The 26,322-nt window shown below is 38.4% G+C and overlaps 1 protein-coding gene across 1 annotated transcript in view; it reads right to left on the bottom strand.

The window, feature by feature from the left end:
• Window positions 1-1,453: 1,453 nt before the first annotated feature.
• The window catches only part of TM2D1 (TM2 domain containing 1), a 45,703-nt gene continuing 20,834 nt past the window's right edge, over window positions 1,454-26,322 (bottom strand). Inside the window, exons 4-7 of the mRNA XM_068965978.1 lie at window positions 23,016-23,107; window positions 14,835-14,908; window positions 3,136-3,265; window positions 1,454-1,757 (exon numbers count right to left, since the gene is read on the bottom strand). Coding sequence (XP_068822079.1) covers window positions 3,155-3,265; window positions 14,835-14,908; window positions 23,016-23,107 — 277 coding nt within the window. The 3' untranslated portion in view covers window positions 1,454-1,757; window positions 3,136-3,154. The remainder of the gene's footprint in view (window positions 1,758-3,135; window positions 3,266-14,834; window positions 14,909-23,015; window positions 23,108-26,322) is intronic.

Below are 26,322 nucleotides of genomic sequence, written 5' to 3'. Positions count from 1 at the left end.
AGCAAGACATAAAAACATTATCTGTAAAAGAATTACATGTATTAGGCAAAAGGGAATTACACAAACTGGAAAGACTACAGAATTTATAGGAATTTATAGTGAAAACAAAATCTAAAGGTTTAAGAGTGTATTGTGAAGGGACTTTATTTCTAGATTTTACCAACAACAACTATCAGAGTATAGCTTATTTGAATATACTTTTGAGAAGCACCTGCTTTGAAAGAGACTTCCCACCTGGTCAAGGTAACTGTAACAAATTACTTAGGAAGCAAGATTAGTTTGAAGATCTGACTGCAGGTATTTCTCACATAATTGAACTGATATAGCTGTGGAAACCCTACAGACTTTAAAATCTGAGATTAAGTGATCCTGAAGTAAACTTCAAAGCACTGTCTGCAATCAAAGAAATGAGAGAATACTAAAAAATGGGCATCTAGCTTAACCGAAGCCAAAAATATCACTGTGGAAAAGTGGAGCCCAAGGAAATACAAGCTCCTAACAGCAGAGATGTTTGTGTTTTGTTCCCTGCTGCATTCTAGTATCTAGAACAGCTCCTCCCCCATGATAGACACTCAGTATTTTCATTAATGAAAAGCCAGGGGCCCCTCCTGACATATATGAGGAATCAATCCAAATTCACTTCTTGTATCAATACTTAATAATCTCCCACCAACTGGAGAAGCTGTAACTGTATGACTAACATATTAGTGAGCTAACTGTACTATATTGTATATTTTTGTGTGAGATGCGTGATGAAAAATTATGGTTTTTACTTTTGATAAGCCCAGATCCCAGTAATTTTGAAATTGGTATGCCTGTTACTAAAGTAAGATATGACAGTATTATGGAGACGTAACATTTCTTGTATTTCCATCTTCTTAAAACCCTCTGAACATAGTAAAGAAAACCAGTGCTGAAGAACAAGTCCTGCTTCCCCTAGACAATGGAGCATCGCTTAAGACGCTTGTGCCAGCATCTGCTGGGCAGTGCTAACAGACGCAAGATATCAATCATCTGCTCCGTGTTCCCACCTTGTCCATCCAGCTTCAAATATAACCACGCTGAGCTACATGAGTCAGCATCTGATCCCTCCAAAAGTTAGTGCATCACTTCTAAAGCAAAAAGGAAAAAGTTCACACTTCAGAGCCCTGAATCACTGGCAGAGTATCCATGGAGCATCAAGGTTTCAGACTCCCTTGAAGACCTTTAGCTCCCTGGATACCAAAGTAAAGACAGATCTGAAAGCTACAACAACAAAAAAGAAACCAAAAAACAAAAACAGGTGGGTGGTCATATACAGGACTGCAACCCCAAGCAATATAAATGGTATTTGTTCCCACCATGGATTAACTGCTTTGAAGGATCAAAATACAGAATCCAGCAACATTCAACATTTAAGACAGTTTTCTTAAAAAAAAAAAAAGGCACTAAAAAATGTGAGTAAGTCAAACTTTTATTTTTCAGAAGCGAAGAGGACAAGTGGTGACTTGCCTTTTGAAAAGACATTAATATCAGGGTAATCATCTATCTATCTCATAGAGACAGCAGCCTAAGAAAGACTCTATTATCATACAGCTCTCAAACAAGTTCTATTAAATAAATCTTAGAACAATATGTTTTTAACAAAAACCAACAAAACAAAAACATCGACAACAACAAAAAATTAAAAAGAATCCATACAGTGGTATTTGAAGAAAGAAAAACCTGGAAGTCTTATATATTGAGAGTTCTCTATTAAAATCAAGGAGGCCCAAATCCTAAAACAGAAAAGAAAAAAAAATGTTAAAACACAATCTTTTAAAAGAATCCAATGAGGTTTTTACAGATGCACGTTTTAATGCTTCAGTTATTCAACACATTTTTTCTTACACTGGGAGCACTTCTGTAAGTACTGCCAGAAATTATACAAACGACAGTGTAGAGATATGCCTTCTCAACAGGCCCTTCAAGTTTTACATTTGGGTCTGGAATCTCAATTAAATGTTTTTATAACAGAGCTGCAGAAAATGGTATTGTTTTTTAAATTACATTTGCTTTTTACACATTATAACTTTAAAACGGTCTATATACTTTAAGAAGAGAAACAGCAACTTACATGTGCAAATAAGGTTATGTGAAACAACACAATCCTTCTCATAAAGTAGGAGTAACAATTTCCAAAGTGAAAATACTTAATACAAAATGAAGTAGTCAGTGGGGGCTGGGGTAGGAAGTGGAGAACCACCAGGGAAGGCACAGAAGGCCTAGGTTCTAGATTCAGTCTTGTACTGATTAGCTGTCTATCTTAGTCTCAGCTTCCTTAGGTCTCAATTTCCTCCCTGGGAAGGAGGGCAGATGGCTGTCTATGCTTTGTTTTAATTTTAAACCCAAAGGCTCTTATACTTTACAAGGAAAGATCTGTCACTGTTCAATCTTCAGGCCAATAACTAGAAAGCATATCCCATAATTTTATTGGGAGAAAATAAAAAAATCTACCCTAAGGGCAAAATTATACTTCATATCCTATTTATACACGAAACACAGAGAGTGATTATTCTCTTCCTGGCTTCTAGAAGCTCTCTCTGAACAGAGTCAACTGAAAATCCTAGGATTATGACCGCCAAAACATCCAGCCTGTGTTTCTCTCTGCCTTACTGAAACCTGCTAGACAGTTCTAAGGTCGACAAATTATTTTTGTGAGCAGGACCAAACTTCAGGTTAAAGTAAGTACTTGTAGTAGTTTCAGGGTTGAAACTCCATCAACTTTCAGGTTTAGGAAAGGAGAAGAGAAGAATGAAGTTTAAAGATCATACTGATCCTAAGAAGGACGGACAGTAGAAAAAATATACTTTATTATCTATAACACATACTTTCATCATAACCATTATATAAACCTTTGCGCTCTTTTTGCTTTGATGTTATTTTTTTCTTGTGAACTTTGTCCTTTAACTATATTTACTACAAAGAAGCAATATGAATTGTGAACTGCAAGAGCTACGTGCATATACAAAAATGCTTTATAAAAAGTTAAACCTGCATTTCCTGATAAGCAAAAATACAGGTTTACAACACTAGATGATCTCTTAAATCTCCCTGGGTCCTCAAATTCTCATAATTTTATAAAGATAAGTAAGATTACATACACATATCACTTACTGTTTCTTTTAAACAGTATTCATGGATATGACTGTGTTTTCCTAAATGTCTCATTGGTAATACTCAGTCTTGTAAGTCTGGTTCCATAGTAATCTATAATGTAACTACTTCCATCTGAAGGTCCAACAATCTAGAAGAGAAAATTTGCAAATTACCCATTTTACAGAAGATACTTAAAAAATATTTTGAGTTTACTTCTCTCAGGTGTTAATAAAATTACTTCAGTAGCACCAGAAATATAACCTAAACTAACTCAAGGAAAAAAAGTAATTTAGTAGCTCATGCAGCTGAAAAGGGCACTAGGGAAGCTCACAGGATTAAGAGAGCTGGGGGAACTAAGGCCTCAAGAACTGAAATGCCACACACATGAGGCCCTTGGTTTGGCCTCCCTGCATTTATTCCACAGACACGTGCTCCCAACTGCTTGCCAACTTCTAGATACATATCTTGGCAGTTTCCAATAGAATGTAAAATTTTCTTCGTCAGTATATATACATCAATTTCAGGGAAGATCTTTGACTGATGTGCCTGGTTTTTATGCCTGTTGCTGAACAAATTACTATATCCAAGGGAACAGAATGAGTATTGGCCAAGCCAGGCTCCCTCTGGGAGATGATATAATATGACTGACAGTCTACCAGAACCACATGGAATGGAAAAGGAAGAAATAAACTCACACACACACACACACACACACACACACACACACACACACACTCACTCATCCTAGGAGTCTTGTCCATTTAATCACATTTGTGACAATCCACTTAACATGACCTCTACAGCTTATCCTTTAAGATAATAATTTTCAAACTGCAGCCTTAGGGGTACACAGGGATTTACAAAGGAATATGCAGGCCCAGATAGCTGCAAGGGAATCCATCTTGAGATCCTTAATTCACATCAATACTCTTTGTGAAAATGACCCACCTGATATCACACTAGAATAAAAGCATAATGCTAGGTCCCAAGCCCATTTCCCTTTCCCTGTGGTCCTTTCTCCAACTTGGCAACAGTAAAGCATACCTCCCCCATCAAAATACACTGAGTCTCATGATGGCATATTGCCTTAAGGTATAAAAATCTCTGATGTGTCAAAGAAGGGGATAATTCAAAATACTGAAGTCAGGGATGTCTTTTAATCAAGAGTCCAAAAATACTCTCTGTCACTGTTTAAAAGATGCAGTCCTAGTAAAATTTGACTTTTCTTTAGCTTACAAATGATTGGCTAATATCTGTAACATGTTTATGATATTTTGATCAAACTGTATATCAATAATTACATTAAGTGGATTTTTTAAATTCTATGCTATTTGTATTCTGTGGATACATTTTAAAATGGATGTAACAGTTTTATTTAAATATGTCAATATTTGCAAACTAGAAATGATATCCTTTGCAACTTTTTAAGCTTATGATGGAAAACTGAAATGTCAACTTGAAACATGTGAGGATAGGGGTTTCTTAAAAAAATTCTTTTAGGGGCTATGCAACTGGAGTTTGAAGAACACTACTATAGAGCACTCATCATTTTGAAGATAAATTTGGTTTTAAAGGCTATTCAACAAATAGTTAATTCCTACAGTCCAGGCACCATGCTAGACATTATACACAGAACAGTGAATAAGACAATCTGCCAACAGGGAGTTTATTCTAGTGAACTATAAATGTTAATATTCAAATAATACTAGATACCTTGCTAGGTGCTATCATGTACTTGAACTTCCTCCAAAGATCAAATTGCTTTGTCTTGAGATTTATGAATGTGATTAATGAATTTAAATAAAAATTAAAACATCTTCAATGGCAAAGTCACAGAGGAAACTAGTACGTGTATTAAGCAAAGAAAGAGAAGAATGGGTGACTAGAATTTACATGTTTTGAGACTCTACAAAAGAAACAAAGAAAAAGGAAAGCCTAGCAAGTAGAAATAGGTTAAATCACATGGTTAAAAACTGGCCTAACCTGGAATATCTGCGTAGATTGGAACAAGACCTTTGCCCTATTATCTTCTTCTTCCTATGCCATCTCCTTTGACACTCTCACTTACTTCTGTTAAAAAAAAAAAAAAGATCTCAAAAGTTGAAAATAAGGAAAAAAGATGATTGGATAGCTTTTTACTATCATGCATTTCTAATAAGCCTGCCCACAGCTCACTTGACTTTCTCAGGAAATATAACTATTTAACTAAAAATTGATTAGGGCCCAGATGTTTTACAGTCTTGGCAAGTTATCAGTTAACGTATAGAAGAATGATACATTGTCTTGGTCTTTTGTTCCCCCTGTCCTGTAGATAAGTTAGCCCTAAAGATTACAGTTTTATTACCTGGTAATACATGGTCCAATTTTGTATATAATTTAGCAATCTTATTATAGCATTTCTTTCCCTTCAAACTATGTAATTCTGGCTCCTCAACAACTGGTTCTATTGCGGTAGATCCTCTTTCCACAGATTTGATTCAGCCTGGGCATGTAATCAATCACCAATGAGATGACAATCTATGAGACAAGTTCAATGGGAGGCTTATCTGCTTTTAAGAAGGTGTGAGAGGAAAACAGTGCTTTTCCATCTCTGAAAGTAACGATACAAGAAGTGATCCTAACCAATGGAACTGAAGATAGCCAAGGGAAGGAAGGAAGAAGGGAAGAAAAGAGGGAGAGAAGGAAGGGAAGGAGGGAATAAAGGATTTGGGTCTTTAAGTTCTAAATTAACAAATCTTAGAATTACCAAATCTCCAGATTCTTGGTATAAAAGACGTACGGCCATTTGTTCACTGACAACAAAGTATGAAACCTAAAATTATGTTTATTTCTCTGCTAAGAAACAGCCTGAAGCCAAATTCTACTTCATGAAGTATTTCTGTTTGATAAGCTGGGGCAGATTTCTGAAATCTATGGGGAGAAGAAAGACCACTTGACAATTAATGGACCAATAGGTTGCTACAGGCCTTCATCTTCCGAGAGGGGAATCAGGAGGGCCACTATGCTGTGAAAAGCTATTTATTCTATACAAAGGGGTGTAACGTATCTTGTGTGAGAAGCCCTAAAGCCATAAGGAAGCAACTTTATATCCTTCTATATGAGTTTCCTGAGGCTACGGTAACAAATAACCACAAAATCAATGGATTAAAACAACAGACATTTACTTTCACAGTTCTGGACCCCGTAAGTCTAAAATCAAGATATCAGTAAAGCCACATGCCCTGCAGAGACTCTGGGGGAGGATCCATTCTAAGGTACCCCTTGGCATTGCTTGGCTTCTGGCCACATCACCTTGATCTCTTGGGGTGAAGGTCTTTACATCACCTTCTTTACTGTGTGTGTGTTTGTGTCTTTTCTACTGCCTCCTATAAGGACACTTGTCATTGGATTTAGGGCCCATCCAGATAATCTAAAATAATCTCTTCATATCAAAATTTAATCACATCTGCAGAGACCCTTTTTCCAAATAAGACAATATTCACAGGTTCCGGGGATTTGATACAGGCATCTTTCGTCTTATCACACCCCTATTCTATGAAGATCGCTGGTGGTGGTTTGGAGGAATTGGGTGAAATTTAATTTCTTTCCTGTCATTTCTGATTGTTTTCAACCATGAAATTTTATTTGCAGCTTAAATGCAAAAAAAATAACTTTGAATTGTTTACTTAAAGAAGTAAGCTTTTCAATAGGTGGAAAGTCTATAGCAAGAAGAATAAATTAGAAAACTCTAGAAGTTCACATTAAAGAATGTTAAGCAGTGATCACAAAATTTCCTGTTTTTCTGTTCTTAATCTTTCATCTCCACTATCAGTTCAGTTCAGTTCAGTTCAGCTGCTCAACTGTGTCCAACTCTTTGCAACTCCATGAACCGCAGCACACCAGGCCTCCCTGTCCATCATCAGCTCCTGGAGTTTACCCAAACCCATGTCCATTGAGTTGGTGATGCCATCCAACCATCTCATCCTCTGTCATCCCTTTCTCCTCCTGCCCTCAATCTTTCCCAGCATCAGGGTCTTTTCCAATGAGTCAGCTCTTTGCATCAGGTGGCCAAAGTATTGGAGTTTCAGCTTCATATCAGTCCTTCCAATGAACACCCAGGACTGATCTCCTTTAGGATGGACTGGTTGGATCTCCTTGCAGTCCAAGGGACTCTCAAGAGTCTTCTCCAACACCACAGTTCAAAAGCATCAATTCTTCGGTGCTCAGCTTTCTTTATAGTCCAACTCTCACATCCATACATGACCATAGCCTTGACTAAACGGACCTTTGTTGGCAAAGTAATGTCTCTGCTTTTGAATATGCTGTCTAGGTTGGTCATAACTTTCCTTCCAAGGAGTAAGCATCTTTTAATTTCATGGCTGTAATCAACATCTGCAGTGATTTTGCAGCCCCAAAAAATAAACTCAGCCACTGTTTCCCCATCTATTTACCATGAAGTGATGGGACTGGATGCCATGATCTGTTTTCTGAATGTTGAGCTTTAAGCCAACTTTTTCACTCTCCTCTTTCACTTTCATCAAGAGGCTCTTTAGTTCTTCTTCACTTTCTGCCATAAGGGTGGTGTCATATGCATATCTGAGGTTACTGATATTTCTCCCGGCAATTGTGATTCCAGCTTGTGCTTCCTCCAGCCCAGCGTTTCTCATGATGTACTCTGCATAGAAGTTAAATAACCAGGGTGACAATATACAGCCTTGACGTACTCCTTTTCCTATTTGGAACCAGTCTGTTGTTCCATGTCCAGTTCTAACTGTTGCTTCCTGACCTGCATATAGATTTCTCAAGAGGCAGGTCAGGTGGTCTGGTATTCCTAACTCTTCCAGAATTTTCCAGTTTATTGTGATCCACACAGTCAAAGGCTTTGGCATAGTCAATAAAGCAGAAATAGATGTTTCTCTGGAACTCTCTTGCTTTTTCCATGATCCAGCAGATGTTGGCAATTTGATCTCTGGTTCCACTGCCTCTTCTAAAACCAGCTTGAACATCTGGAAATTTACGTATTGCTGAAGCCTGGCTTGGAGAATTTTGAGCATCACTTTACTAGCGTCTGAGATGAGTGCAATTGTGCGGTAGTTTGAGCATTCTTTGGTTACCAGTAAGTACTTTTAAACCTAAACCTTATCAAACAGATGTGATCCCTTGGTTACTTACTGGCTTTGCCTTGTTGTTGAAGTCAGATGGCTTAGATAACTCAAATATCTTAAAATTTAAAATATTATGATGAATTAATGAGTGAAGGACAAAAACAAACCCTTCATGCAATTCTATCAATGTATCATTTTACTATCTAATCCATTTAAGAGTTTCTTCCATATAAAGAATGTAAATATTAACACTGGCAAGATCATCTCATCTCCTGAAGATCTATTAACCTGCTGAAAAAGTAAAATGACACAGCTGTCTGCAATTAGAGGATAATGATGCAACCTGTGTCCATCCCAATTCTCCAAAGAAGTAAATTCCCATTCTCTTAAAAGTTGAATTACATGTTTGTGTCCAGAGCTGACTTCTATGTCATTAATTTTAATATGAGACCATTAAAAAATCTAATTACTCACATTTTAATTAAGCACTAAAATTTCCACACAGTGCCAGAAATTATACAGTCAGATCCCCTGACTTCATTTGACTTAAACACTGATTAATATTAATCCTAAATGACCATTATAAACATCATTCCTCAAGAAATGAATAAGAGTCAGCATTCTATCTCCTGAGGAAAACACAACATTGGGCTCAGTCTCAGGACTACTTTGTTTTTTGAACATTCCTTTCATTCACTAAATAAAAATCTGCCCACAGGTAAGTGAACTAAGTGAAATCTACCTAGTTAAGATCATGTGACAAAGTAGAGACTACCCAAATTATCATCAGTTCCCTCAGTTTTCCAGGTCATTTCCCCAATATATCATTCCAGAGTTAAATAAATAAGAGAAAACTTGTTGGAACACTTGGTATCTAGTTTTTATATCAGAGAAGGCAATGGCACCCCACTCCAGTACTCTTGCCTGGAAAATCCCATGGACAGAGGAGCCTGGTGGGCTGCAGTCCATGGGGTCACTAAGAGTTGGACATGACTGAGTGACTTCACTTTCACTTTCATGCACTGGAGAAGGAAATGGCAAACCACTCCAGGGTTCTTGCCTGGAGAATCCCAGAGACAGAGGAGCCTGGTGGGCTGCCAACTATGGGGTCGCACAGAGTCGGACACGACTGAAGTGACTTAGCAGCAGCAGCAGCAGCAGCAGCAGCAGCAGCAGCAGCAGTTTTTATATATTGCTGTCCTACAGCTAGTGAACTATCAAGGACACTGACCAACATTTCCAGTACTGGAAACAGATTTAGAGTGATTACACATTTAGTCCTTCTTTTGATCAAGACCACGTATTTCATGGAGCAAGGGCACAGGTTATGTCTTTGACAAAATCAACTGGCTTACACAGAAGTGAACCTATAACCTGAATCTTATTTATGCTCTGAACTGAAAAGCCTAGGCTCTTAAAATTTCAGTAAAATTCAAGAATTTAGACAAGATAAAATCAAGACAACTCTTCTTTTATCTTCAGCCTGCAGTTCCCAAGGAGACATATATATATAGGCTGCCCAGCATGGCTTATGGCTTACGGGATTTTAGTTCCCTGATCATGGACTGAAATAGGTCCTTGGCAGTGAGAGCATGGAGTCCTAACCACTGGACTGCCAGAGAATTTCTCCAATGAGATATTTCTGATAATAAGTGGGATGTTATTCTCACAACACTTCTGAGAGAGTAAGATTCTAAGTTTCTTTAGGGCAAGGACCCCAACTTATACCTAAATGGTGCTAAGTCATTTTCACTTATGGTATAAAACCTACTATTTATACTTTATCATACCAACTTTTATTTTTTTGTTCATTAGCTCATGTGCCCTATGAAATTTAGAACTTTAAAGACCTAAAGAAAAGCACTCACTTTTTAAAAACTACCATTTTTAGCCTATCTTCCCTATAATTGGCACAAAGACACACTTTTCACAAGTTACACTGCATTCAGCTCAAATCAGCAAAAATTTTGAGAGAATATGTTGAGCATACTATTAGTACTACAGGTGATTAATAAAATTAATCATTAGTTAATTAAATCAATCAATTATTAATTAATTAACAATTGAATTTAAAATTAATTATTTTTCCCAAGGAATTTATGTGTGAAAAATCAAACCTGGTGTGTAAAAGCTAAAAAAAAAAATACAAAAACAATATATAACCCAGTGCTAAAATGAGTTACATATGTGTGTGTATTCAGTGGCTCAGTCATGTCTGACTCTTTGCAACCCCATGGACTGTAGCCTATCAGACTCCTTTGTCCATGGAATTTTCCAGGCAAGAACACTGGAGAGGGCTACCATTTCCTATTCCAAGGGATCTTACTGACCCAGGGATCAAACTCACACTTCTTGCGTCTTCTGCACTGGCAGGTGGATTTTTTACCACTGCACCACCTGGGAAGCTCCCCAACTTACATATATTAAATGCCAAACTAATAAGATATTTAATAAATTTATTTATAAAATTAAAACTCTCTTGGAGGTTATATTGCTTTGTATATTTTGCTACTTACACAGTTAATAGTCTTTTAAGGAAATCTACTCTGCAATGTTGATAGGAATGAAAATGAATTTTTAAAAATCATCACAAAGAATCTTGACATACTTCACTTTAACGACTTTCTACATTCCAACACATATTTCCATTTTCCCTCTACCCATCTTCACCTTTCTGATATGTGTCTGTTTGGTCTCTACTTAACAGAATAAATTTTCTTTTCTTTCTGTTGGTGAAGTACACATCAGTGGTTTTGATATAAATAAAAATGTTCATTGTGGGAGTGAGAAAAGAGGTTTAAATAAAATCAAATATTCTCATATTTTTTCTGATAAAAAGACCAAATTACCTAATTTATCCTTCACAATATGTATGAATATATGTAAGCATAAAATTAGTGTTTTAAAATTTTCAGACCTGCCTTATGAATATATGCACAGCAGTTATACACAAAGTTGCCTATAACTGAAAAATTGTATGTTATACATGTACCACTGATTTAAACTCTGTTGAACACACAAAACAAATGAATTAATTCTATGTATTGTTTTATACCATTCATTCACACAGTGCTATTTGCATATTTTTAAGAAACAAAAATAAGAAAAAACTTCAAAAGTTTACTAACAGATAAACTCATGAAAGCATTTTTAGTAAGTATAGATATATTTAAAGCTTACTTACCTTAGTAATATATGCATTAGACTTTATATTGTTTCAGTTCAAAGATGAAATAACCAGACCTATTTTTTTAAGGAGGATTTTCCTGGATTTTTCTTATAAACACTGTGAAGTAAAGTATGTTTTTATAGGTTTTGAGTTCATGCACAATATAGCTCTGGGATCACAGCCCCAAAGAAAAAACTCTGCAATTCATTGAGGAATAATACTTGATGGTAAAAAGAAAAGAATTAGGGATGGAGAAAATAAAGAAGAAAAGAAGAATAAACAAAGATGATAGAATGTAAAAGGTTTATGAGAAATTGAAAAAGTATATCCAAGACAAAAATATTAACATAACATGATATTTATAGTAAAAACTTACTTGACTGAAAAAATAATTCTCTAAAACTAATACAGTCAATATCACCTGTCAAATATATTAAACAACAGGTAGAATAAAGCTATGTATCTTATTTGGCTACTTTTGAAAAATGACTAATTTTTTCCCTGGTCTGAAAGCAGTCTACAGTGGTCATCCCTATTAAAATGTCTTATTTAGGGAAACCTAGTGCCAAGCCAGGCTTCAGCAACACGTGAACCGTGAACTTCCTGATGTTCAAGCTGGTTTAGAAGAGGCAGAGGAACCAGAGATCAAATTGCCAACATCTGCTGGATCATCGAAAAAGCAAGAGAGTTCCAAAAAAACATCTATTTCTGCTTTATTGACTATGCCAAAGCCTTTGACTGTGTGGATCACAACAAACTGTGGAAAATTCTGAAAGAGATGGGAATACCAGACCACCTGACCTGCCTCTTGAGAAATCTGTATGCAGGTCAGGAAACAGCAGTTAGAACTGGACACGGAACAACAGACTGGTTCCAAATAGGAAAAGGAGTACGTCAAGGCTGTATATTGTCACCCTGCTTATTTAACTTTTATGCAGAGTACATCATGAGAAACACTGGACTGAAAGAAACACAAGCTGGAATCAAGATTGCTGGGAGAAATATCAATAACCTCAGATATGCAGATGACATCACTCTTATGGCAGAAAGTGAAGAGGAACTAGAAAGCCTCTTGATGAAAGTGAAAGTGGAGAGTGAAAAAGTTGGCCTAAAGCTCAACATTCAGAAAACGAAGATCATAGCATCCGGTCCCACCACTTCATGGGAAATAGATGGGGAAACAGTGGAAACAGTGTCAGACTTTATTTTGGGGGGCTCCAAAATCACTGCAGATGGTGACTGCAGCCATGAAATTAAAAGACGCTTACTCCTTGGAAGAAGAGTTATGACCAACCTAGATAGTATATTCAAAAGCAGAGACATTACTTTGCCAACTAAGATCCGTCTAGTCAAGGCTATGGTTTTTCCAGTAGTCATGTATGGATGTGAGAGTTGGACTGTGAAGAAGGCCGAGCGCCGAAGAATTGATGCTTTTGAACTGTGGTGCTGGAGAAGACTCTTGAGAGTCCCTTGGACTGCAAGGAGATCCAACCAGTCCATTCTGAAGGAGATGAGCCCTGGGATTTCTTTGGAAGAAATGATGCCGAGGCTGAAACTCCAGTACTTTGGCCACCTCATGCGAAGAGTTGACTCATTGGAAAAGACCCTGATGCTGGGAGGGATTAGGGGCAGGAGGAGCAGGGGACGACAGAGGATGAGATGGCTGGATGGCATCACTGACTCGATGGACGTGAGACTGAGTGAACTCCAGGAGTTGGTGATGGACAGGGAGGCCTGGCATGCTGCGATTCATGGGGTCGCAAAGAGTCGGACACGACTGAGTGACTGAACTGAACTGAGTGTAGAAACTCAAACATTCTAAATCTACCTCAATAATTTGTTGATGTGATAGTCTCAACTCTAGATATTTAAGAAAAGAACTATTAGTTCTGAAAAGTTCATGTATATGTGTACCAGAAAATAGTGGCTGAATCAACAAATAAGCTCTATCATTTGACATAAATAAAGCTACAAAGCACTGATATCACTAAAGAAAGAACCTAGTGTGAAATATTAACTAAATGGTTGGGTTTTAAAGACATTGAATTCTGTATACCTTAAAGAATCCCAATAGTACATTAAATTCCTTGGATCCTCATTTAAGTGAGAAACCCATTTCCAAGCATATGTGCAGAAGAACCTTAGCCTCTTCATGCCTGCTTGCCTGTCCCACAGTCAGAGAAGGCAGGATATTTGGTTAGGCATATGTTTATGAATAAAGACAGGAAAATTCCAACTTTAAAACCAAATATTTTCCTTGTTTAATTCTGGTATCTTATTGGTCCATATGTCGCCTCCTCCTCACAGTATGGTCCCCTCCTCACAGTATGTTACCAAAAATCTCCTAGATTTTGACTTTCTTTTAGAGCATAAGGATAACATCAAGCAGACAGAATTAAGGAATGGAAATACTGTACGAAAAGAAGAGCAAAACTGATGATAATCTAAATACACACTGACACACTTGCTGAAGACATTAGGTGCTCCATAAATGCTTACTGAAATGCTGTTTTGTGACATTTGTTGTGATAAATTCATCTCTTCTCTAATTTAAGAATCCCCCAGAGTTAACCACAACCAGTTCAGTATAATTTAATAGGAAATATCTGGTGGACTTTTGAATGCTTAAGGTTAACATTTCACAAACCTCTGAAGCAGGAGAAAACAAAGCTAACACAGAGAAGCAGAGATGAAGAGGAGAGTGGTGAGCACATCATTTGACTGCATGGATTTGGTCTTGTCCAAGACCAGCCCCACTCCTGGATTTTCCAGAGCGCTCCCAGACATTCCTGTTTTCTTTTTTGGCTGCAGCTAGCTGTATTTCAGTTTCTACAATTTGCAACCAAGAGAAAATGGCAACCCACTCCAGTGCTCTTGCCTGGAGAATCCCAGGGATGGGGGAGCCTGGTAGGCTCCTGTCTATGGGGTCGCACAGAGTTGGACCCGACTGATGAGACTTAGCAGCAGCAGCAGCTGAATTTCAGTTTCTACAATTTGCAACCAAGAGAATACTAGTATAGAGAACCTGCCCAGTGCAAAAAAATTTTGTTTCTGCCTCTACATATTCATACATAAATACAAGACTCTCACCAGTATCCTGTTATAGTGAGTGACAATGCAGCTGTAACAGGAAAAGAGACAGTAAGTTGGAAATATTGATAACCTTAATCCCTCTTAGAGGTTCATAATACAAATTTTTAAGCTTCTGAGAAGTTCTCCAGTATCTCAGCACTCACATTTACAAATCATATTTGAGCACAGGTCCTTTTTAAAGAAGTTCTTACATCTTTTAGAACTACTAATTGAGCCCAGGTTGGCAAAGGCCACTTGAAAACATGGCCATGGATCCTTTAGATCTAGCATCTGAAGAAAAATGAAAAAGCTTTCTAACATACTTAAAATGTACCTCAGAACTCAAATTTGAATGTAAAAGTAGTTCATCTTCTAGACTGAAACTAACTCACCTGCATTGAAATAAGAATGAAATCAATTAGGCTCCCAATTCCACAAAACCCCACAGTGCAAAACTTTAACAAACCTGGAAAAGAAGATAAAGTCATTTACAACCTGGAAAGCCTTATACATATTAATAAACTTTTCCATTTCCCAATAAATCATTACATATACCACAAACGCTTTATATCAAGAGTATAAAATTAACACTTAAAAAAAATCAAATCTTCACCTAAAAATATGAGAAAAGTTTAAAAGACCCTCTACATAGAAAAACTACAAAAAATGATTCATTCACTTAAACAATCTGAAGTAAAAACTCAATGTAATCTTACAAAACTTAAGAGAAAAGGCCTAAGAAAATAAATCTTTAAATCTCAGCACACAGAACTACAGAACATCTTTTAGTCCTAAACCCTTATATATGTACACTTAATACACTGTAGATAAAAATTTTAATATATATTTATAGTAGAAAGTTAAACACTGTCAAGACATAAAAAAGAAATCTGGAAAAAATTACACTGAACTTTTAATTAAGTAGCAAAATGCTATTAGTAACCCAATTATCTTCAATTTATCCTATACGTTTTTCCTAAGCATCTTATGTTTATTATTAGCTCTATAGTCAAAATCACCAATTCTGTGTACACCTCTGTCCTTGGCTCCAACCTTAGAGCCACGGTACTAAAACAGATGATAACAGAGCATAGAATCTAGGACATGTAACAATACAACATAAAAACATGATGATGGAATCAGAAGAGGCAGATTGAGGGTGCAGGGTGGGATGAGTAATCTCTCTTCTATATTTAAACCTGAGCTGCTCTCCAGACATCCCATTTGAGATATAAAGATGATATGAAGCAAGACTCTTCGTGAAAGGGTAGTTCTAAGCATCAACTACAAACAGATGCCAGCTAAAATTGTAAGAATGGATGAGACCACCTCCTGGCACACATTTGGAAATATGCAAGCAAGACTGAAATATCTAGGTAAATTAAATGATTCCCTATCCCCACCCCCCCATTAGTATTAGATATACAGCAGAACAATGTTCTAAGCACTGGGATAACACATGCTGGAAATAATTTCTAAAATATTAAAATATAGACACTACATAAAATAATGCTTTTGGTTCTCTTCAAAACACTTATCACCTATCTCATATTTTACATTTGTTTACCATCTGTCTCCTGGAAGTCCCCTTAGAGAAGGGTCTTTTATCTGTCTTGTTTACTTCCGTGTCCTTAGTACCTACAACATTGCCTGGCACATGGGAGATGCTCAACATTTGCTGAAATGAATAAATTCTCTCAACCTTTCTGTTTCCTAAAGACCCCGAACTTTTTATTCACCGTCTTATACAACAATTCCTTTAATTATTTTTCCATTAATTGCACTTCAGTATAACTGCCCAAGGAAATTTATTCATTCATTCAGTATATGTATTCTATCCATTCACTCATTATTTCTGAATTGCATTCCTCTTCACAGAGTATTTTGGAAATATCACAGTTTCCCTTACTTCAACTTGTTTATAAAAAGAACATTAAGAATGGATCATGGACTTCTCTGGTGGTCCAGTTCAGTTTGGTCACTCGGTTGTGTCCAACTCTTTGTGACCCCATGGACTGCAGCATGCCAGGCTTCCCTGTCCATCACCAACTCCCAGAGGCTGCTCAAACTCATGGCCATCGAGTCAGTGATGCCATCCAGCCATCTCATCCTCTGTCGTCTTGTTCTCCTCCCACCTTCAATCTTTCCCAGCATCAGGGTCTTTTCCAAAGAGTCAGTTCTTCCCATCAGGTGGCCAAAATATTGGAGTTTCAGCTTCAGCATCAGTCCTTCCAATGAATATTCAGGACTGATTTCCATTAGGATTGACTGGTTGGATCTCCTTGTAGTTCAAGAGACTCTGAAGAGGCTTCTCCAACACCACAGTTTAAAAACATGAATTCTTTGGCGCTCACCTTTCTTGATAGTCCCACTCTCACATCCATACATGACTACTGGAAAAACCATAGCTTGACTAGACGGACCTCTGTCGGCAAAATAATGTCTCTGCTTTTTAATATGCTGTGTAGGTTGGTCATAGTTTTTCTTCCAAGGAGCAAGCATCTTTTAATTTCATGGCTGCAGTCACCATCTGCAGTGATTTTGGAGCCCAAGAAAATAAAGTCTCTCACTGTTTCCATTGTTTCCCCATCTATCTGCCATGAAGTGATGGGACCAGATGTCATGATCATAGTTTTCTGAATGCTGAGTTTTAAGCCAGCTTTTTCACTCTCCTCTTTCACTTTCAACAACAGGCTCTTTAGTTCTTCTTTGCTTTTGGCCATAAGGATGGTGTCATCTGCATATCTGAGGTTTCTGCTACTTCTCCCAGCAATACTGATTCCAGCTTGTGCTTCATCCAGCCCAGCATTTTGCATGATGTACTCTGCATATAAGTTAAATAAATAAGCAGGGTGACAATACATAGCCTTCACCTACTCTTTTCCCAATTTGGAACCAGTCTGTTGTTCCATGTCCAGTTCTAACTGTTGCTTCTTGACCTGCATACAGATTTCTCAAGAGGCAGGTCAGGTGGTCTGGTATTCCCATCTCTTGAAGAATTTTTCAGTTTGTTGTGATCCACACAGTCAAAGACTTTGGCATAGTCAATAAAGCAGAAGTAGATGTTTTTCTAGAACTCTCTTGCTTTTTCTATGATCCAACGAATGTTGGCAATTTGATCTCTGGTTCCTCTACCTTTTTTAAATCCAGATTGAACATCTGGAAGTTCATGGTTCATCTACTCCTGAAGCCTGAATTGGAGAATTTTGAGCATTACTTTGCTAGCATGTGAGATGAGTGCAATTGTGCAGTAGTTTGAGCATTCTTTGGCATTGCCTTTCTTTGGGATTGGAATGAAAACTAACCTTTTCCAGTCCTGTGGCCTCTGCTGAGTTTTCCGAATTTGCTGGCAAATTGAGTGCAACACTTTAACAGCATAATCTTTTAGGATTTGAAATAGTTCCGCTGGAATTCCATCTGCTTCCTAAGGCCCACTTGACTTCGCACTCCAGGATGTCTGGCTCTAGGTGAGTGATCACACTGTCATGGTTACCTGGGTCATTAAGATCTTTTTTGTACAGTTCTTCTATGTATTCTTGCCACCTCTTCTTAATATCTTCTGCTTCTCTTAGGTCCATACCATTCCTGTTCTTTATTGCGCCCATCTTTACATGAAATGTTCCCTTGGTATCTATAATTTTCTTGAAGAGATCTCTAGTCTTTCACATTCTATTGTTTTTATTTCTTTGCACTGATCACTTAGGGAGATTTTCTTATCTCTCCTTGCTAATCTTTGGAACTCCGTGTTTAGATGGATATATCTTTCCTTTTGTCCTTTGCCTTTTGCTCCTCTTCTTTTCACAGCTATTTATAAGACCTTCTCAGACAACCATTTTGCTTCCTAAGGCCCACATGACTTCACATTCTGGTGGTCCAGTGCTTAAGAATTTGCCAGCCAGCGTATGGGTCATATATTTGATCCCTGGTCCAGGAATATTTCACAGGCCATTGGGCAACTAAGCCCTTGCACTACAACTACTGAGCCTGCAAGCCACAACTAGAAAGCAGACCCCACTCACCACAACTAGAGAAAGCCCGCATGCAACAACAAAGACCCAGCACAGCCAAAAAAAAAAGAAAAACGTTTGTCTTCAATGAACTGCTACTCTATGAAGAAAATGGAACTGTGCCAGCGCCTTTGCCTTCATGATGCCCTCTTCCAATGGTGGTCTTCCTGCAGCTATTCTCATCTCAGGGTACTTCTTCAGAGCATTCTTCAAGCATGCCGTTCCCCACAACAGGCCCAGCACTCTATCACACGTCTCCTATTTATTTCCATCACAGTGTTGATCAGAAATAATTTCTTGGTTTGTTCATTAATTCTCTGTCTTCCTATGCCATGTAAACTCCTGAAGACAGGGTTCTCATCTGTCTTATTCAAGTCAATTCCTTGAACAGTATGGCACAGAGTTTGATGAATATTTGTTGTATGACTATCAAAAAACTAGAAACAATCTATGATCAACTTGAAAAACACAAAGTAGCATACACTTTAAACAGCATTTATTAAAACTGAAAATGATCAGGACCCTGTGGTGCTCCTGGCCTTTCTGTTCCTGTTCTCTTTTTTGAAGGGAAGAGAATCCAGCCTCCATGACCTTTCCTGAGTTCCAAACGGCAGATGTGAACAGTTGCTAATCAGGGGAGGAGCAGCCAACAAGCCAACAGAGTCCAGGAATCAGAAAGGCTCATCAATATTAGGGCTTCCCTGATAGTTCAGTTGAAAAAGAATGTGCCTGCAATGCAGGAGACCCCGGTTTGATTTCTAGGTTGGGAAGATCCCCTGGAGAGAGGATAGGCTACCCACTCCAGTATTCTTGGCCTTCCCTTGTGGCTCAACTGGTGTAAAGAATCTGCCCACAATCAGGAGATATGGGTTGGGAAGATCAACTGGAGAAGGGTACCCACTCCAGTATTCTGGCCAGAATGGGGTCACAAAGAGTCTACACAACTGAGTGACTTTCACTTTTTTCACTTTTCTTCAAGATTAACTGAGACCAGATTAGAGGAGTGCAGGCCCTGCACACATGCTAACTTGTCAGCAACCCTACCCTTGAAACTAGTGCTATAAAACTCCTCATCAAATCCTCCTGGGTTGGGACACATAGGTCTTGAGGGCAGGGGTCTGCCGTGTCCCTCCTTGTCTGGCAAAGCAATAAAGCTGTTCTTTTCTACTTCATCCAAAACTCTGTCTGCAAGATTCGATTTGGCACCAGTATACAGAGGACAATCTTTTTGATATAAAAACCCATGCAAACCATTACTTGTATGTATCTCATTATTTGGAGCACCAAAACTAATTTTTTAAAAGATGGAGGGAGGGATTTTCGAACAACCAAAAGTAGACTGACTTTTTTATCCAAGTAAAAAAGTTGTTAGGTCTCTTTGTACAGATCCTATTTACTTATCTTATCAAGGAAAGAAATGATGCATTTAGATTTTAAAGTTTTGGAATTCCAAATAAAAATGTTTCTAATCAAGAAGGATCCATTTTTATCCTGAGTCATTACTGTCGTAGATATATTCTTCCAAAAAGATTATGCTGCCAGATGATATTCAAAAAGCTCATGTTTTCAGTGTACTTTATTTATACTTTAGTAACTTACATTTTACATTTAAAGTATACAAATTCAATAAAAGGATTTATTTGGGTATAAAATAAAAAGCACAGAGATTAATTTTTGGTATTTTAAAAAAACTGGGGGTATTTTTTGCTTTATTACAGGTTGAGCCTTGCAAATATTCTTCTGTGTAACTATTTCAGAGAATGTAGATTATTTCATACTGAAGCTGCTGTTTGCCAAAGCCCAAGTGTTCTATAATGATTTGGTAATTAGGTAGTTCTATTCTTTTCGTGCCTATACCAATAAAGGAGAGCTTTCAAATCTTAGAAGAGTTTAGCCTACAAATCCCTGTACCTTTATTTGTCCCATGATCTGTGGATATAATACGCCAGTCCAAACTGGTAACTCCAAACTTAAAAAGAAAAACGGAATACAATAACCAAAGATTCTGAAGTTTGGGGCTTAAAAACACACAACACTTTGTTATTCTCATAAGAAAATATTTACACTTTAAAGTAATATCACCATGAAAGGAGTATCTCTCCCCCTATTAACTGCTCCAAAAGAGCTATTATCTTTGAGAATCCATAATCTTTTGATGCTACAGATGGTCAAAACAAAATATACCAATTATTGCCATGTAAAGAAAAATCACAGATGTTAACACAGTTAAAAACACAAAGGCAGAATATTAGAAAAATAAGGCTTCATGGTGAAAAAAGGTTCAGCTAAAGCAGCACAAGTATGAGAATAAATCAATTAGAGGAAATAATGCTATATACATAAAGTATCCATAAAGAAAATTTTTCTTAAAGGAATGTTTGGGTCTTATTAAATTTAATTTAATCTCACCCTCAACACATTTCCCTTATTTAATCCTAACATAAAATTTATATAATGAAGAAAAGAGAGAGAGTTCCAGAAAAACACCTCCTTCATTGACTATGCCAAAGCCTTTGACTGTGTGCATCACAACAAACTCTGGAAAATTCTTTTAAGAGATGGGAATACCAGACCATCTGACGTGCATCTTGAGAAACCTGTATGCAGGTCAGGAAGCAACAGTTAGAACCGGACATGGAACAATACACTGGATCCAAATCAGGAAAGGAGTATGTCAGGGCTGTATATTATCACCCTGCTTATTTAACTTATATGCAGAGTACATCATGAGATATGCTGGGCTGGATGAAGCACAAGCTGGAATCAAGACTGCTGGGAGAAGTATTAATAACCTCAGATATGCAGATGACAACACCCTCATGACAGAAAGCAAAGAAGAACTAAAGAGCCTCCTGATGAAAGTCAAAGAGGAGAGTGAAGATGTTGGCTTAAAACTCAACATTCAAAACACTAAGATCATGGCATCTGGTCCCAGCACTTCATGGCAACAATGGAAACAGTGAGAGACTTTATTTTCTTGGGCTCCAAAATCACTGCAGATGGTGACTGCAGCCATGAAATTAAAAGACGCTTGCTCCTTGGAAGAAAAGCTATGACCAACCTAGACAGCATATTAAAAAGCAGGGACATTCCTTTACTGACAAAGATCCATCTAGTCAAGCTATGGTTTTTCCAGTAGTCATGTATGGATGTGAGAGTTGGACCTAAAGAAAGCTGAGCACGAAAGAATTGATGTTTTTGAACTGTGGTATTGGATAAGACTCTTGAGAATACTTTAAGCTGCAAGGAGATCAAACCAGTCAATCCTAAAGGAAATCAGTCCTAAATATTCATTGGAAGGACTGATGTTGAAGCTGAAGATCCAACAGTTTGGCTACCTGACGCGAAGAACTGACTCATTAGATAAGACCCTGATGCTGGGAAAGATTGACGGCAGGAGGAGAAGGGGACAACAGAGGATGAAATGGTTGGATGGCATCACTGACTTGATGGACATAAGTTTGAGCCAGCTCTGGGAGCTGGTGATGGACAGGGAAGCCTGGTGTGCTTCAGTCCATGGAGTGAAGTGTCGAACACGACTGAGAGAATGAACTGAACTGAACCTCACAGTGAAGATTCCTCTTTGATCTCTGGTGGGTAGCAAGATGGAAAGAATAAGATTAGCTTTGGTAGCTAGAAAGCAGAGCGCTCAGAAACTTTAAAACTCCTCACTGAAGGGCTAATATAGAAGCAAAGTACTACAGTAAATAAAGCATGATCTCTTGAGCCAGAGTATTCGGGTTCAAATTCAGGTCACTAGCTGAGTGTCCTTGGGTAAATCTCTTAATCTCATGACAAGTTCCCTATCCATAAAACAACGATGATAACTAATATATCAGCACATAAAGCAAGGCCTCCAGAGGCAGCAATTCCTTTAACCTCTTTGGTGACAATTTCCCTACCTGTTAAAGCAGATTTAAACAAGATGATAAACTCAGAGAGTTTTAAGGCTCAAATAAGGGGAGACACGTGAAAGTATTATTTAAACAAAAGCTACCATCAAATGTGACTAGCTTTCAGAAGCATTAGTAACTATGGTAAATGTAAAGATTACAACCAGGAGGAAGGTGTGGGGAGGGATGCTAGGGGTAATAATCAGGCTCTACACCAGCTCATACTGGTTGCTGCAGTTCCAACCCCAACTTCTCCTGAAAGAAGTAGTTTCTATTCCCAAAGTAACACTGATAGAGATCCAGGTAGAAGGCAAATATTTTTGGAGGGATAGGAAAAGATACGCATTTATTCCTAAAACATTTATTGAATACCCAATGTGTACATAGCACTAGCAATGACAACCCCAGTCTACTAATGACTACACTGTCTTGAGTGTGTGTTTTCATAAAGATGAAAAAAAAAAAAAAAAACAAGTAAAGTCAGTATCTTTTACCCAAGTTCACTACAGAGCTAATTGCTAGCTCTGTCAACAGAGAAAAACACTGACTATTCAACTCCAGCTACATGGAACCTGTAACTATTAATAGTATCCAGAGATTTAATCTATAAGAATAGGTACATTTACCTACAAGTTTCACAAGAATTTTTGTTTTTTTAATAAAATACACTCACCCAAGGCAGGGTATCCAAGGTAAAATCGATCTGCTCCCAACCATCCAAGGAAAAGAGACAGTGCAACCGCCACTTTGTATGAATAGCCATTCCTGCACAGAATCAGAACCTGAATGTCACATTAATATATTTCTAACATGTAAACATTTTAGAAAATAATGTTAATTATTACTGTTTGTTAATCAGTTCATTCATCCATTCAATTAATGCTTTTTGGGTGACTACTGAGTGCCAGGGACTATTTCAGTCTACTGGGATATATTAATGAGAAGAGATAAAAATTCCTGCCTTCAAAGAGCTTACAATCTAGTGGCAGCAAATAATAAACCTAAGTGAAAGTCGCTCAGTTGTGTCCAACTCTTTGCGACCCCATGGACTATACAGCCCATGAATTCTCCAGACCAGAATACTGGAGTGGTTAGCCTTTCCCTTCTCCAGGGAATCTTCCCAACCCAGGGAATGAACCCAGGTCTCCTGCATTGCAGGCAGATTCTTAACCAGCTGAGCCACAAGGGAAGCCCAAGAATACTGGCGTGGGCAGCCTATCCTTTCTCCAGGGGATCTTCCTGACCCAGGCATCAAACCGGGGTCTCCTGCATTGCAGGCGGGTTCTTTACCAGCTAAGCTATGAGGGAAGCCCATAAACCTAAACATATTTTAAAAAGAAACTGTATGTTAGAAAGTCATAAAGAAGGACTTCCCTGGTGGTCCAGGGGCTAAGACTGTGCTTATAATGCAGGGGGCCCAGATTCGAGCCCTGATCAGGGAACTAGATCCCATGTGCTGCAACTACAATATCCTGTATGCAGACATGAAGTTTGAAGACCCCACCCCACATGCGCAACCAAGACCTGGTGTGGCCAAATAAACAAATATTTAAAAAAAAAGACAGTCATAAATGTTATGAAAAAAGAAGTGGATTAGGGTGTATAGGGAATTCAGAATGCCAGGGATACAGATCAGGGCCATTTAAGTGGAGTGACAAGAGTAAGCTTCATTGAGAAGGTGGTATTTCAGCAAAGACCTAAGGGAGGTAAGAGATTCAGCCATGCCATGCCTCTGATGGAAGAGTGTCCCAAACAAAAGAAACTGCTGTTGCAAAGGCAGCCTACCTGGCATGTTCAAGGTCTATTAATGAAGCAAGTGTAGGAAGAATGGAGTAGGAGAGGGGAAGAACAGAAGGAGACAAGGTCAAAGAGAGAACAGGGCAAAGAGGGCAGATCATGCAGGGCCTTGAATACCATTGTTAAGTGCTATAAAAACACCATTTTCTACTGTGAGTGATATGTGAAGCTACTGCAGAGGTAAGCAGAGGTATGGTGTAAAAATAGTCATTCTAGTTGCTATGCTGAAGATGACTGCAGGGGAGTATTTGCGAGCTACTGTCACAATAATGTACAACAAACCTTCCCAGATCAAGAAGAGACGAAACCAGAAAGGAGTAAAAGTGAGGAAAAGTAAAACCAAAAGAGTGTGGTGTCAACATGGATCTACTGTATTACACAGGGAACTCTTCTCAATGTTATGTGGGAGGCTGGATGGGAGGGGAGTTAAGGGGAGGATGGATACATGTATACGTATGGCTTAATCCCTTTGCTGTCCACCTGAAATTATCACATTGTTAATCGGCTTTACTCCAATACAAAATAAAAAAGTTAAAAAAGAAAAAAGTGTGTGGTATCTTGGAAGTCAAGTGAAGTCAGTGTATTAAGAAGAACAGAGTGATCAACTGTGCCAAATGTGACTGATAGATGATATAAGAATGCCTGAGAATTTACCACTAAATTTAACCAAGAGGAGAGCATTAGTGACCTCACCAAGAGCAATTCTGGCAACAATGAGGGCAAAATATAGAACAGAGCAGGCTTAAGGAAGACCGGAAGGGCCATAGCAGTGCCCGTGACTCTGTCCCATCCTACAGCACCCACAAACGTGGCTCTCCCCTGCCCTCCCCGCTGCAGCAGAGTCCACAACCCAGGCAACCCCACTTGTGGCAGAGATACCTGCCACCCTGGTGTCCCTGGTGGTAATGCCAGCAACGACAGCAACTCTCGCAGCGTCAAAGCAACAGTAACCCCACAGGAAAGAAGGAGAGATGATGAGGGCACTGACGACACCTCTGGCAGAGGTGACAGAGGGCAGAAAGTGCCAATTAAATATAGCCAAAAGGCAGCTCAGGGCAGAGAGACAGGCTATAAATTGTGCTGCAGTGCCACCTACTGAAAAGCAAAAGAAAGCACTCTAATTACCAATCTGTAATTGGTAATTAGAATTACTGTTGGAATCAAAGTAAATAAAGTTTTACCTAAATGAGAAAGGTATTCACTACCTCAAGCATGCCAGCAAAGGAACAACTCATCAAGCACCATGAAAAGCCACAGTAACACAGCATCAGAAAAAGAAAACGACAATTCTCCAGAAACCAAACTTAGAATCACAGAAGACTGTGGTCTCACAGAGAATTCAAAATAGCTTTCAGGAAGAAACATGCTACAAGAAAACAGAAAAAGAGTTCAATGAACTAAGCAAAAAAATTAATGAAAAGAAGAAATATTTTATCCAAGAGACTGAAACTCTTAAAAAAGAACCAAACAGAAGTTATGAAGCTGAAGAACTCAATAAACGATATGAAGAATGGCATTAAAAAACGATGGAAACAGAGTAGACCATATGGAAGAGAGAATTAGTGAGCTTAAAGACAGAAACTGGGAAATGATTCAGGTGAGAGAGGAGCAAGAACTAAGTCTTTTTCTTTTTAATGAAGAAACTACAACAACTATCCAACTCCATTAGAAAGGTGACATATGGACAATGGGTATACCAGAAGGAAAAGAGAAGGAGAAGGAAACAGCTTATTTAAGGGAGTAACAGCTGTTCAGTTCAGTCAGTCATGTCTGACTCTGTGACCCCATGGACTGCAGCACGCCAGGCTTCCCTGTCCATCACCAACTCCCAGAGCTTGCTCAGACTCATGTCTATCGAGTTGGTGATGCCATCCAACCATCTCATTTTCTGTCACCCCCCTTCTAAGTAATAGCTGCTGCTGCTGCTGCTAAGTTGCTTCAGTCGTGTCCAACTCTGTGCAGCCCCATAGATGGCAGCCCACCAGGCTCCTCCATCCCTGGGATTTTCCAGGCAAGAACACTGGAGTGGGTTGCCATTTCCTTCTCCAATGCATGAAAGTGAAAAGTGAAAGGGAAGTCACTCAGTCGTGTCCGACTCTTAGCAACCCCATGGACTGCAGCCCACCAGGCACCTCCATCCATGGGATTTTCCAAGCAAGAGTACTAGAGTGGCTGAGAATGTC

This window comes from Capricornis sumatraensis, chromosome 2 (genome assembly GCF_032405125.1).
Source record: "Capricornis sumatraensis isolate serow.1 chromosome 2, serow.2, whole genome shotgun sequence".
Classification (NCBI taxonomy): Eukaryota; Metazoa; Chordata; class Mammalia; order Artiodactyla; family Bovidae; genus Capricornis; species Capricornis sumatraensis.
This window is presented reverse-complemented; position numbering and strand designations above follow the sequence as displayed.